Source organism: Platichthys flesus, chromosome 24 (genome assembly GCF_949316205.1).
Source record: "Platichthys flesus chromosome 24, fPlaFle2.1, whole genome shotgun sequence".
Lineage (NCBI taxonomy): Eukaryota > Metazoa > Chordata > Actinopteri > Pleuronectiformes > Pleuronectidae > Platichthys > Platichthys flesus.
Genome location: NC_084968.1, coordinates 4,173,521 through 4,187,072, shown reverse-complemented (window position 1 = coordinate 4,187,072; position 13,552 = coordinate 4,173,521). Strand labels below are relative to the sequence as shown.

General features: G+C 39.7%; 2 protein-coding genes across 2 annotated transcripts; both read left to right on the top strand.

Annotated features, from left to right (window-relative positions):
• The first annotated feature begins 315 nt into the window (after positions 1-315).
• Positions 316-7,575, top strand: ndufs2 (NADH:ubiquinone oxidoreductase core subunit S2). Its single transcript, XM_062384084.1, has 14 exons — positions 316-448; positions 1,294-1,397; positions 1,874-2,064; positions 2,328-2,448; positions 2,837-2,949; positions 3,463-3,537; positions 4,148-4,225; positions 4,338-4,423; positions 4,602-4,721; positions 5,239-5,368; positions 5,741-5,836; positions 6,653-6,736; positions 7,160-7,217; positions 7,358-7,575. The coding sequence occupies exons 1-14, from the start codon at positions 342-344 to the stop codon at positions 7,393-7,395; spliced, it is 1,401 nt and encodes a 466-aa protein (XP_062240068.1). The 5' UTR covers positions 316-341; the 3' UTR covers positions 7,396-7,575.
• A 95-nt stretch (positions 7,576-7,670) lies between these two features.
• On the top strand, positions 7,671-13,259 carry fcer1g (Fc epsilon receptor IgFc epsilon receptor Ig). Its single transcript, XM_062384085.1, has 5 exons — positions 7,671-7,967; positions 10,662-10,753; positions 11,032-11,067; positions 11,986-12,009; positions 12,117-13,259. The coding sequence occupies exons 1-5, from the start codon at positions 7,898-7,900 to the stop codon at positions 12,168-12,170; spliced, it is 276 nt and encodes a 91-aa protein (XP_062240069.1). The 5' UTR covers positions 7,671-7,897; the 3' UTR covers positions 12,171-13,259.
• Positions 13,260-13,552: the final 293 nt, after the last annotated feature.

The window sequence follows — 13,552 nt, the reverse complement described above, 5'->3', positions numbered from 1 at the left end:
CAATTGTCAAGCCAAATTAAAGACATCAGTGAAGGTAACATAAATATAACTACTCAAATCTTGATACAACAAAATATAAGATGAGGAGAAACATAATATAAATAAAACAAATACAAATGTGTAAAATAACGAAATGAAAATATATACAAATGTAGTAATGGTACAGTCTTGTTTAAAGACGTATTAATTAAATAATAAAGTTTTCAGTTCAGTTTTCAGTTTTGTACATAGTAAGGGATAATTCCTGCCGGTAGGTGGCAGCCACACATCGCATGCGCCTCTGAAACAAGGAAAGAAGACACTCCTCTACGTCATTGGCCAGAGGTTGTCTAACAGCCAAGATGGCGGCCACAATGTTGAGGTCGCTTACTAAACTAGGACGTCCTTCAACTAAAGTATTATTAAATAACAGTTTGCTGAGTCCTAGCTGTGCTGTTCTGCAAAGCCGGTAAGTTAACAAACCTTCAAATAACGATATGCGTCGCTTTGTGTGCAGCAGGAGGCGGAGTCCCCACAATAACATGTTAGCATAATGCTAATTATGCCGACTTCAGGGTAGCACGAGAGTATTCTACTATTAATTGTGCTATGTTTTTAAATGGGAAAAGATTGTACGAGAAAGGCACGTTGTAATGGCGTTCGTGTCTTCCAAGTTAACAAGTCGCTAAGGCTGCAGTGCTATGCTAGCCTTCATGCTAGGTAGGCTGGGGCTGTTAGGCTTCTCATTGTTAGCCAAGTGTGTTCGTGTGTCAGTGTTGACCACAGCCTCGGTGCATCCTCTGGGCTCAGACTGAGGTCGGAGTATTTGATCAGACTGTTAAACAACACTGATAATGTTCCGCTAACGAGGCTCTGAATTACGTCGCAGTGCAGTTGACCGATGTGGAAGACGAAGCTGATATCCTGCTAGCTAACCAGAGGACCTGTTATGTCAAATCCTAAGAAACGAGAGCGCTTGTATATTAAAATCAATTTGTGTTTTGTTTCTGATGGGTTTGCTCATTTGGGCAGCACATACAGCAGTATACAGGGTTATTATTGACTTTAAGCCCTATACACTTATTGTTATATTGAGGAGATATGCAATTTCTTTATGGTTCCATCATCAGTTAGATCTGAGAGTTAGTCCCAGATTCGTATCACTTCCAAATGACAGCCTCAATAGAATAATAAGCAACATTCAGACAGTTTGATTTATCATGTATTTCTAATGAGCTCTGTTGATCTGCTCTTCAAAACGATTCCCAGCACAAGTTCACCTCGTAGTAAGAATACCTTCCATGTTTTTCACAGGCAGAAACAATGGCAGCCAGATGTGGAGTGGACGGAGCAGTTTGCTGGGGCAGTGATGTACCCCACTGCCCTCAATGAGAAGTGGACCCCGCCACCATGGAATGGTACCATCATCCCTCTTTATATACAGTCTGTGCATCATCCACATGCACAGTGACACCTTTCAGGCCAGGCATTGATCTCCACTTACTATTCATTTAACAATAAGCTGTGACATATTCAAGTAAAATGGAAATGTAAAATGTTTCATACACAAATGTGTGTGAAAGCTAACACGTTAATAGATTTGTGAATTTACATATTATTGTTCATATTTACACTGGATTTATACCTGATTGAGTATTTTTTACATTTTCTTATGTGGCTCTATGGGTACAAGTTTAATGAAACGAATGCATTAGGCCTGTACATCGTTAAAACTAGAACTATCTGGTAGCCCAAATTATTATTAAACGTTGGTTCATGCTACATCTCAATCTTTATTTGCAATGACATTGACACAGCTCAGTTGCATAGCTAAATAAAATGTTTTTTTTTCATACTTTAAAGGTGTAATATTTTATATCTTTATTTCTCTCAGATAAGGATCCTCCTGCAGAGAAGGAAGTCGCCAACCTGACCATCAACTTCGGCCCCCAGCATCCTGCAGCTCACGGTGTGCTGCGTCTGGTGATGGAGCTCAGTGGAGAGTCAGTCAAGAAATGTGACCCACATATTGGCCTGCTTCACCGTGGCACAGAGAAGCTCATAGAGTACAAGACCTATCTGCAGGTATTACACCACTGACAATGTCTATAAATATTGTGTTTCTGTATTGTCTAACTCATCTATTTCTAAAATGTTGTCACTGAAGAGGTCATGACTATAATACCTCTCTTGGATAACCACCTGACAACGGCCTTAAACCAAAATCTTGCGCAATGAAAATGACCAGCAGAAATGTTTCAGTATGATTTAGAAATACCCTTTATCGTGTCATGTGTTACTTAATTCTTAGAAGTCCTGCTTCAGTTCCTCTTTTCTGTTTCTTTCAGGCTCTGCCTTACTTTGACCGTCTGGACTATGTTTCCATGATGTGTAACGAGGAGGCTTACTCTCTGGCTGTGGAGAAGCTGCTCAACATCCAAGCTCCACCCCGTGCCCAGTGGATCAGAGGTACAGAAACAGTCTGAGTGTGTGCAGATTCTTCAAAGGATTCAAATGTTAAATCAAATGATTTAAAACCATAAAATATCTTGATTAATCAATGTTCTATTTCTGTAATGTGCAAATCTGATTTGGCACTATTTTCAAATTGATTTGGTCTGTGAATTTGAAAGTGGCAAAAGAAAAATCCCCATTTAAATTTCCCAAGATTCAAGTCGACATAGAACCAGTGGATATTTACCAGAGAGACAACACACACGCTAGAGCTGATGAATTGTTTTCATGTTTGCTTGAAAAACGACATAAAACTATTTGTTAATAGTGAAAATCTGTGCCCAGTTATTGTTTATCAATCAAAAATAATAAATCGACCAATCGACCTTTGTTGTGTTTTTAGTGCTGTACGGAGAGATGACCCGCATCCTGAACCACATCATGGCCATCACCACTCACGCTCTCGACATTGGTGCCATGACCCCCTTCTTCTGGCTGTTCGAGGAGCGGGAGAAGGTCAGGATTCCTCCTGCTCAATGCTTTGTTGCAGTATTTTTCACAGAATCACCCTGCTTGAGATAGTTTGTAAAAGTTAATATGGGACTGTTTTCAGACCTGCATATTCTCTAAATAATAATATATATATGTTGGTATATGACAGTCGTAGTTATTAAACGATGCTGTTGGATAATAGCATCCTGGCTGTGCGCTTCTCAACAAAATATTTGACTTTAAATCAAAACCAATACAAGTAAACTTCAAGGACTGCACAGGTCATAATTTCGGATTAGTGTTGGAGTTTATTGCTAAAGTGCAAATTTAGCGCAGAATCCTCCACCTCTAGTTTAGTTTTAGCCAAATACAATGGCGGAAGGCAAAGCAGGAACACTGTTCACAATGTAGGGAGGTCTAAGAACTGATGCTATAATGGGGGGAGCAAGTGTGAACACACACATTTTAAATACACTAATGGAATATTTTAACTGTGTATTGCATGAGTTCTTCTAATTGACTCTTGTTTCCTCTCAGATGTTTGAGTTCTATGAGCGAGTGTCTGGAGCCAGAATGCATGCTGCATACATCAGACCTGGTGGTGTTCATCAGGTAGGAGAAATGACCTCCTCATTTTCTGTTTGTGACTGGTTTGTTTTCATCGTCAGAGCTGATGATGTGTCTGTGATATCTAAGTCAATAAACCATGATATTTAAATTAATAAAATACAAAAATAGAAATGTGAACAAAATATTTCTCAAAAGTCAACGTTATTTGAACCACTAGAGTTACTCTCTGGCTCCACCAAGTGTTATCGAAATGTGTTTCACTACATGTTGTGAAACCTGATGACATCATTGTAAGCCTACAATGGAATGAGGTAGAAGAAAGAGGACATGGCTTCCTGCAAAAAGAAGTGTTCCAACTATTACTGTTTATATTTTGCATCTGTTTTAACAAGATCATGCAAACTCTTTTCAGAGGGTTGACAAAATAATCTGTTCAAGAAAGTTGTATTTTGTATCAAAAGCTGCAAAGATAGGACTGGTAAAATATACAGTCTTGCAATGAAAGAACAATCGGAGCTACCCTGCGATGAACTGATTATAGTCAATAATCCTGCAGTTAGAAGAACGTATCAAGTACATGACAAATGTAGATCACCTCCTCGAACTATCTCGCATCATCTTTGAATTAATAATGGTCTTAAATGTTTTCCAGGATTTGCCCCTGGGTCTGATGGACGACATCTACGAGTGGTGCAAGAATTTCTCCATTAGAATCGATGAGGTAGAAGAGGTGAGTGACTCTACGGTGTTCTTCATCTCTCGCAAGCTCAGATTAAGCCCAGTAAGGATGAAGTGGAGATAGTTGCAGTAAATAATTGCAGCTGGTGGTTTTCCTCCTGCAGATGTTGACCAACAATCGTATCTGGAAGAACCGTACTGTGGACATTGGGGTGGTTTCTGCTGAGGATGCCCTCAACTATGGCTTCAGGTAACCCTTCTGATAAGTGTGTCAATTCACTTTTATGACGTTCTCAAATCTCTGGCTGATTGAATGAAATGTAGAACATTAAGCTCCACTAGAAATTCGTAAAGCTTCGTTGGTTTTGTTCACGAGAAACCAATACAAGCTCTGATTTTTATCCCCTTCCTCATTGTTCCTCAACCAGTGGAGTGATGCTGCGAGGTTCGGGCATCAAGTGGGACCTGAGGAAGTCTCAGCCTTACGACAAGTATGACGAGGTGGAGTTTGACGTGCCCATCGGGAGCAAAGGAGATTGTTATGACAGGTAGGAATATTTACTTATTAATATTGTTTTAGTTTTTCTGCCCCATTTTGTTTGTGTATCCATGTTGGAAGTTGTCACTGACCCAGAATCTTGTTCATTAATTGAGTAAGGAAATTAGTTTTCTATCATTCAATACAACTAAGCGTTAATCATGATATTTTGATGGATAGATGCAGTCATTGGCTTGTGGGAGGTGCTTTCATATGAGAAACGTGTTCATTCTGCCGCTGGTTGACTATTTTCATTGTTGCACCACAAACAGTGTTTCTCATCACAATATCTAAAAACTGAATGTAAGGAAGCTGTTGGTGTAGAACAGGACACATTAATCAATTGTATGATATCCAGACAAAATCAAAGAAATGACTGTCTGGTTTGTGAGGACAGATTTTGCACTCCTCGCCAGTGACCTTCTCAGAATGACTCATGACACATGATGAGTTGTAGTGGATGTTTCTATCCACAGGATTAACGGCATCTATAAAGTAGCTTCGACTGTTTTCTGTGTGTTTTCCAGGTATCTGTGCAGAGTGGAGGAGATGAGGCAGTCCCTCAGGATCATGCACCAGGCACTCAACATGATGCCAGAGGGAGAGATTAAGGTGGATGACGCCAAGGTGGCCCCACCCAAGAGGTCCGAGATGAAGGTGAGTGCTGCTTCATTCTTCGAGACGCCTTTTTTTTTTTTTTTAAACTGCTAGAGGCCATTTGATCTTGAAAATGTTGGCACCTTTTTCATTTCTGGGTTTTCCCCTGCGATTCAGCTTTCCTCTGTGTTAATTAAATATCACTGCTGTCGCTAATTTGTCTTCGCACTACCCTCTTTACAGAATTAGGCCACTTCTACTAAACAATCCACTTTAATTTGGGTGCTCTTGAGGCAGAAGTTCACCTCTAGTTCACCTTACTGTTATAATTTTACATTTCAGTCAACCGAGAGTCAACTTCCATGAGCTTTTCTGCAGCCTTCACAAAGCAGCTGCAGGGACTTAACATGTCTTGTGTGCTTCTTGTCCTAGACGTCCATGGAGTCTCTGATCCATCACTTTAAGCTGTACACAGAGGGCTACCAGGTCCCCCCAGGGTCTACATACACAGCTGTGGAGGCACCAAAGGTAAAAACACTCACAAGCTGCCGTTAGACATGCACTGAACTCCGAATATTCTCCTGAAATTATCCAGAGGGGCTGCATGTGAGTATGTGAATGTGAATGTCTGAGTCAGTCTCTGCAGATTTTCTATGAAGATTCTCCTGCCAGACCCCTTTCAAAAACTTTGGATAATGTCCGAATGAGCAAAAGATTACCGCAGGAGATTATCAGGAGGATTCACTGTGGGCTAGTGGGCACGTTAATGATGTTTCTAACACGTGAATTGCAAAACTGGAATAAAAAAATATATACATCAGAGGATGAAATAGAGAAGCCATACATGTGGATGACATTGACAAAGATCTTAACATGGAATGCTCTTTTGGTAAGGGGTGCTAATGCTGGTGTTGATGTGCTGTCTACAGAAACATTAAATGAATATGTTAAATCCTGTTGTTATGAATGCGTCTGACCGGAGAATATCCTTCTGCATTTTCATGTGTGAAAAGCAAACTCTAGCCAAAGTCCAGACCCAATGTTGCTTACATTTTCTGGATTTCATGTCCAAAAATGACTAATGTAACAATTTTACTACTTCTGTATAAAATAACACATTTGGAAATAACTCAATAAACTGCAGATGTTCAAATAGAATCCCCATAGATCAAGTGTCCCCTTTTTAACACAACAAACAAAAACAGTGTCACAGGGTCCCATTGTAGATCCTCAGTATACAGAAGGACTTTTGAGCCTTAATTAATTGAGAAGCCTTTGTGGGCCTCTTGGGATTATTGTGATGTAATATGCTGACTGTTGTGTATTTGTGTGTGTCTCTTGCAGGGAGAGTTTGGTGTTTATCTGGTGTCGGACGGCTCCAGCAGACCCTATCGCTGCAAGATCAAAGCTCCTGGATTCGCTCACTTGGTGCGCTCTTAAAAACTTAACAAGACACCGTGAAATATTAAACACAGCCGCCATCAATTATTCAGCACGTTTAATATCTTGTCCTAAAGGCTACTTTTAGTTCATTAAGTACGTTTTAATATAGCACTATACAACCATTTCTAAAAGCACACAGACCCAACCCCCTCTTTGCCTCCTTCCTGCCCGTCCTCTTAGCTCATTGGTACATGAACTTCTATTCGACGCAGTCATTAGAATTTTGGTCTTCAAGGCTAAAATGTCTTTAAAGTTGCATAAACAAACTATTAGAGTAGTTAGTGCATTACCTTCAGGCTATAATCTCATGAATAATGTATACTTCCTTTTAATATGAGCTTACTGGCCAGAATAGTGGTGCTTGTCTTCATTGCTACTGAGTGTTGATACATGCTTTCTTGTTTGCAGGCGGGCCTGGATAAAATGGCCAAAGGACACATGCTAGCTGATGTTGTCGCCATTATTGGTAAGATGGTGTCAAACTCAAAGTGATGATTTAAAAGTACACTTTTTATGCTTCAGGAGGACAAACAGCTACTTCATCTGCAGAAAGTCACATGTGTATGTGGCTGCCTCGTATTGAGTCCTTTGCTCTCCCTCCTTCAGGTACACAGGACATAGTGTTTGGCGAAGTGGACCGCTAACGTGACCCTGCTAATGGCCTGCTCCCCTGAAGAGAAGTCATTCTGCCCTTCGCGCATCTGTTAGTCAGGTTCTCTACCTGTTCACTATTGGCTGTAGTGAGACTTTTGACAGGTGACCCTGCTCATTATCGTTGATGTACAATGTCCAAATTAACCCTAATAAATATTTTATGACCAGAACAGTAAAGTGATGGATCCCTTTTATTTCATTCTTTTATTTTTTTTCAAATGCTCCATTTCCTCGAGTTGTTTGAGAACATGAGAGAAAAAAGTGTGAAGGTGGCAGCGAGGCCTCAGCGATGTGTCCTTCCTCTGGCTTGATGGTGGAGGGGGGGTGGTCTGATGAGACCGAGACAAGTGGACTTCAAACTCCGACCACAACTTCCCCTCTGTGAGGTTAATGCAATACTTTAGTCTTCGCAAGAACAGAGGAAACGAAAAAGACCACAACTAGTTGAGTTTGCTGCTTGTTGAAAGAGCCCAGTCCTGAGTTTCTGTTATCATGGCCGTTTGGGGTAGGAGCACGCTACTGGTGGCTTTTCCTCTGTGGATGTGTTTTGGCAGAGCTGATGGTGAGTGTTAACTGCAATTTAACCTTTTTATACCGATCTGGTTTAATGTCTGAAAACGTCGCAGTGGTCATTTAATCGTGAGAACAATCTTACTTAGGAGAACTGTGAAAGCAGAAGCTGACACTGCTGTTCAGTGCGACAGTTCTCTTTCACAAGCACATTCCGTTTAACAACACCGAAAATAACTCTAACCTAAATGATTAAACTTTTCTTCACTTTAAAATGTAATGTTTGACATAAGTACTTGCTTTTTGTCCCTATAAAGACGATCACACCCCATAATGGGGCTTTGATCATAAAGCCCCATTATGTTCATTTCTACTAACTTTGCTGTTATACTCTATATTTGTGCTGCATGTAATCTTAAATTCTATACTTAAAAAAAACATGAGCGGTATTTAATACGTCGCTTTGAAAAGTAAGTCAAGTAAAATAAATATGAGGGTAACTTCAAATAAACCGACAAATGGTATATTTACCCTTTAAAGAGACAATAATTGGGCTATTGGGATTCTAATGCAAACTGTTGGCCATCAAGAAGAATATCTATTGAGCTCAATTGATTGACAGGATATTAGTTGGGATCAATATTAGTAATTAATCATGCTATAGACAAAATGGTCACTACTTTTCAAATGTGATATTTTTGACTTTTCCTTCTCTTGTATAATAGTAAAATAAATATATTGGGGTTGTTGAGGCTTTTTTAAGAGAAAAAAACGCCATTTTCACCATTTACAGACCAAATAATTAATTAATTCCAATAAATAATTGGCAGATATAAATAAATTCAAGCGTGATCATTTAGGCTTTGAGAGCTAACATTTCAAACCACAACTGACCTCGGCCTACTGACAGTCACATATAGAACATCAGATCATAGGTTATTCTGGTCACAGTTTTCCGATGGTTACTTTTCACCAGCCCTTTCATTTGAGCTGCGGAAACAAAAAGGAGATGTTGATGCAGTTAAAAAAAACAACACATCGCTCTCCACACATCTGCAGTCGGGCATTCAGAGCTGAGAGTGTGGAAGTAATCTTATTTATCCTTTAGGGATTCTCTAAGTGGAGCGTGGACACGGTTATGTGATTGATGAATTTAGAAATGTGATTCATTTCCCTGAACTTGTGATAACTGAAAAAGGAAGACGAAGGAGAGGACATGACAGAAGATGACGTTTGATCACAGGATTGATGTAATGGTTCCTGGGTCAAAATGTAGGATGATAAATGTTAGTCTTTTAGTTTACGTGCATTCTATACTTAAAATAGTGTGGTGTTAAAGTATGTAACATAGGTGTATTTTAAAAAGTTGGTTTATCTTTAACAGAGTTTAAACTGAAAAAAATATATATATATTATTTTTTAATTATGACTTATTGAGTCTGGATTATGCCACATCATTTTTCTACCTAATTAAAACGAGTGAGTTTAAATATGCATTAATAACAACTTGAAATGTGAAAAATAAAACATATTATCTTTATAGCGTATATTCATACGCTATAATCATTCATTCGTATATTCATTCATATATTCAACTATTGAGGAAAAATACTATCAAACAATATTAAATTTGCAAAACAAATTCTGTCATTACTTTTTCTTCAATAGTCTCAAATGGATGTTGATTTATTTTGCCTATTAAAAGTAAAAACATGTTTATTTCATTTACTCTCTTACTTCTCTAACCTTTGGAGTTTTCCAGAGTTTGTGTCATTGCCCCTAATTTGAATCAAACAAACCCGTCACAGCGATACGAGGACTTGTGCTCAGCGCATCCCGCTGTCTTTACACGCTGCCTCTACATTCTGTGTTGTGACGCACTCCCTGTGTGTTTTGAATACAAAGAAGAAGGACGTGATCATGTTCTTTAAACCTAAAGCAGATGGAATATGGCAGTTAACAAATAAAATACATCTACGTCTCACTTTTTAAGGTTGTTGATCATGAATCCCTTCACAAATGAAACGGAACCTTTACAGTGTTATACTGCATAAATATAACAACATGGAATGGAGAGTTGCGCAACACATGCTGCATTTGCAGGGGACTCACAGGGGAAGTTAGTTTTACCTCGATGTTGTGAAGTCATGCGTTTTGTGAACTAATAGAATAAATAGCACATGTACCCGTGATGATTCTAATTAACGCTTGCAGGTTTTTTTCTCAGTCAGAAATACAGTGGAAAACAGAGGCCAGTTTAAAAAACTTGCTTACATGTGTCCTTCTTTTTACAGATAAAGATGCAGCCCAGCACTTTTAAAACCTATAACATTTTTTTTTTTAAACTGGAACGATCTGCAGTTACAGATCCACATCCAAAAGTGAGACAGTGTTGAGAATGTTGTATCATTCTTTGTTTTTAATATATGCTTCAGTCTGTTTGTTTTGCACACTTTGGATTTTTATGTAACGGCAGCTGCATCTGTTTGTTTCACAATCTGAAATGGTGTCGCATTTCAATAAAATCGTTTTGTAAATAACAAGGAAGTGTCGTCATCGTCACTGACACCATGTGACATGGGTGCTCACTGACCATCTCCTGCTTTGTGTGTTTATTTAAAGTGGTTCCGGCGCCAGGAGTCTGTTTTATGTCGCCCATTTAAATGATGAGTATCGAGGTGTGTGGCAGTGCTGTTTCTGTTCATGGTTTTTGCTCCTCACCAATTGTTCACCTGTGTGTTCTCAGCCTTTCTTCCGGAACCGTATATTTGTTATGTGCTGGATGGGATCCTGTTTCTGTACGGCCTCATCCTGACAGCGCTCTACTGCAAAATCAAGGTTTGCACATTACATGATGTAGATAAATACCTCTGCTCCACTGTTTCATTTTAAAGGGGGGAAATCGCCCCCATGTGCATAAAAATAACATGAAAACTTGAAAACGTAAAATAGAATGTCGTCTGCAAAATTGGGATTAGAATAATTGAACATTCGAAGCTGGGGTGTTGCTTCACATGTGCAACTAGAGTGATTAGTTTAATCTTTAATTCATCTTTAACTGACTTTCATAGAACACAAAAAAAATGAATTTGACGTGATTCTCTTTTTTGTAACAGTTCTCCAAGCCAGCTGGCCCTCAGAAAGGAAAGCAGGTAATGAGAGAATGCACACACTGAAGATACACACCAATCTGACACACTCACTGAGGCAGGAGGCCCCTGCGCAGGCAGAAGTAAACCACAGTGCTCAGGTCAAACCTCAGTGGGCGAAACACATGCATGCAACTAGAAAAATGAAACCGACACACAACATACTTCTTGTCAACAGAAAAAGAAGGACAAAAAATGACATTCAGTTCAACACGTTGTTAAATACATACGTCAACCAAAAAGGAATACAGTCAATATTATGCTGCTTAAATTCTCCCATGTGACATTTATAACTGCTACTGAATCAGGGAAGGTTAGTAGCAATTGGTTGCATTGTGGGAAATGTAAGAACCAGTCCTTTCTGAGCTAGGTCGATACTTGAGTCTCAAAATGAAAACATCACCTGCACCTGCTGCCTCTACTTTCGCAAGTGTTATTCAATCTGTCTTTCACCAAACTTTAAAGAAGTGAGCTACTAAATATCCGGAGCTGCTTTCAAATCAGAAGTGAACACGGCAGCTTTGACCACATATATACTTTGTGGTATTCATACCCTTGGTTTTAACTTACTAAGCATAAGAAGAAAAGAAAATTCTTGTAAGTCCTGGAGCAGTTTCACAGCTTTGCCTTTTTTGTCTATTATTTCCTATGACTAGCCGCAAACCCTGCAGATCCACCACACGTAGACATGTAGACACACACTCTATAGTGTACACATCTCAGTGCGGTGCTCTCTGGCTTGCGTCTCTCCTCATGTAGCTTGTTCTTATTCTTCCTTTTTCACATCGTGTTCACACACACACACACACACACACACACGCATCCTGTCGCAGTCGAGCGACACACAGAGAGAGTCTCCAGCTCAGTTTGATGTGTTTGCCTCCACTGTGTCTCACACTGTTGTTTCCTTCCCCCCGGCAGAACGTTGAAGAGGGCATCTATACTGTGAGTTTCTAAGCTGTTAATGATGTTAAATAATAACCATAATTCATTAAATTAAAATGTAACCCTGCACATGATTGCTCATTTCCCCTTCTCCGTCTGCCTGTTAGGGTTTGACCCCTCATGCCCAGGACACGTACGAAACCATCGGCATGAAGAAGTGAAGAGCTCGAGTGCAAGATGGACATTTTCTACCTGATTGCATTGTTTTTTCTTTTCCTATTTAAATATCGAATATTATCCATGGCATACATTGCAAAACTGTGAGCCACAGTTTTCATTTCCCTTTTGCTTATATAGAAAACGGTGGGAGGTTAAATTAAGAAATACGAGAGAGCGTGAAAGAGGGAAGTTGAGATCAGAATCGGCATTTCTCGGAAATGGGTTTTTTCCTCTGCTGTATAATGTTCAATTTTTGAAAGACGTCAGTTATGTGTGAATGTTTTTCAATGAATAAGACATGGATTCAATGTACCTCTTGTGTACCTTTTAAGTTGTATTGCTTGCAGGGGTTGAAAATCATCCGGAAATGGAAAACTATATTTGTCCCCTGTTGTGTTTTGATACTGAGACGTGAGAGACCGTTGTGCAAGAGGGGCTGATTTCCAGTACACCACAGGATGGCAGTGATGGTATGGTCCTTACCTGTCCACATTCACAAAACACACACACACACACACAGACACACACACAGCAGGGAGATCTTGAAGGACAGTGTAGTAAATGAGGGCAACCACAATTATGTTTCAACACGGAGAGTCAAACCTCCTGCCACAAACCCCTTCATACAAATAATTAAAAAGTATTAAGTATTATTTCTGGAAGCTCATGAACTGCATGTCAGTCTGAAAAGTATTTAGCTGTGTCTTTAACGTGGAACCAATAAACGTGGCTGGCTGCAGTATAGGTCCAAAACACAGCCTCCTCCATGTTAATGAATCGGATGTGGACTGAGGTACATGTCAAATAAAGGTTTGATGAGTTCTTATCCCACTGATGTATGTTAATTTTTCCGACTCTACTACCGTGGCAACGTCGCAGACTCTTGCTTCCAATGAGCACTTAATTGCTGGATAGTGGGAGAAAGTGGAGGAGTGTCGTCCATCTTTAAATACAGACCACGGGACAAAGGATGAAGCTAAATATTATAGCCTTTGATGTACAAGTCGTCAATGTTGTTGTTGTTGTTGTTGATATTTCATCTGAAAGTAACAATTAAACATATTGATTAAATGTGATTCTTTTTAACTCAAGTTGGCACGTGATCATTCTTCTGTCCTTGTCTTTATATGTCGGCCTGAATTAACCCACTGGTGTCTCCGCAGAGCTCTGATCTTTGACATTATCCCTTTAAAATGGCAGGATCCATTTTCTCTATCTCCTATGGGAGGGGACACCTTTGGGTTTTGGCACCGTGCGTCCCGCACGTCACGCGGATGCAGCAAACCTGCTGCTTTTCACCTGCCTCCTCCGAGCAGAGCAAGTAAAGGCGAGAATATAACTGTCATGTTGCCTCAGCCAAAACCGGAATGGTGACTTTTGTGTG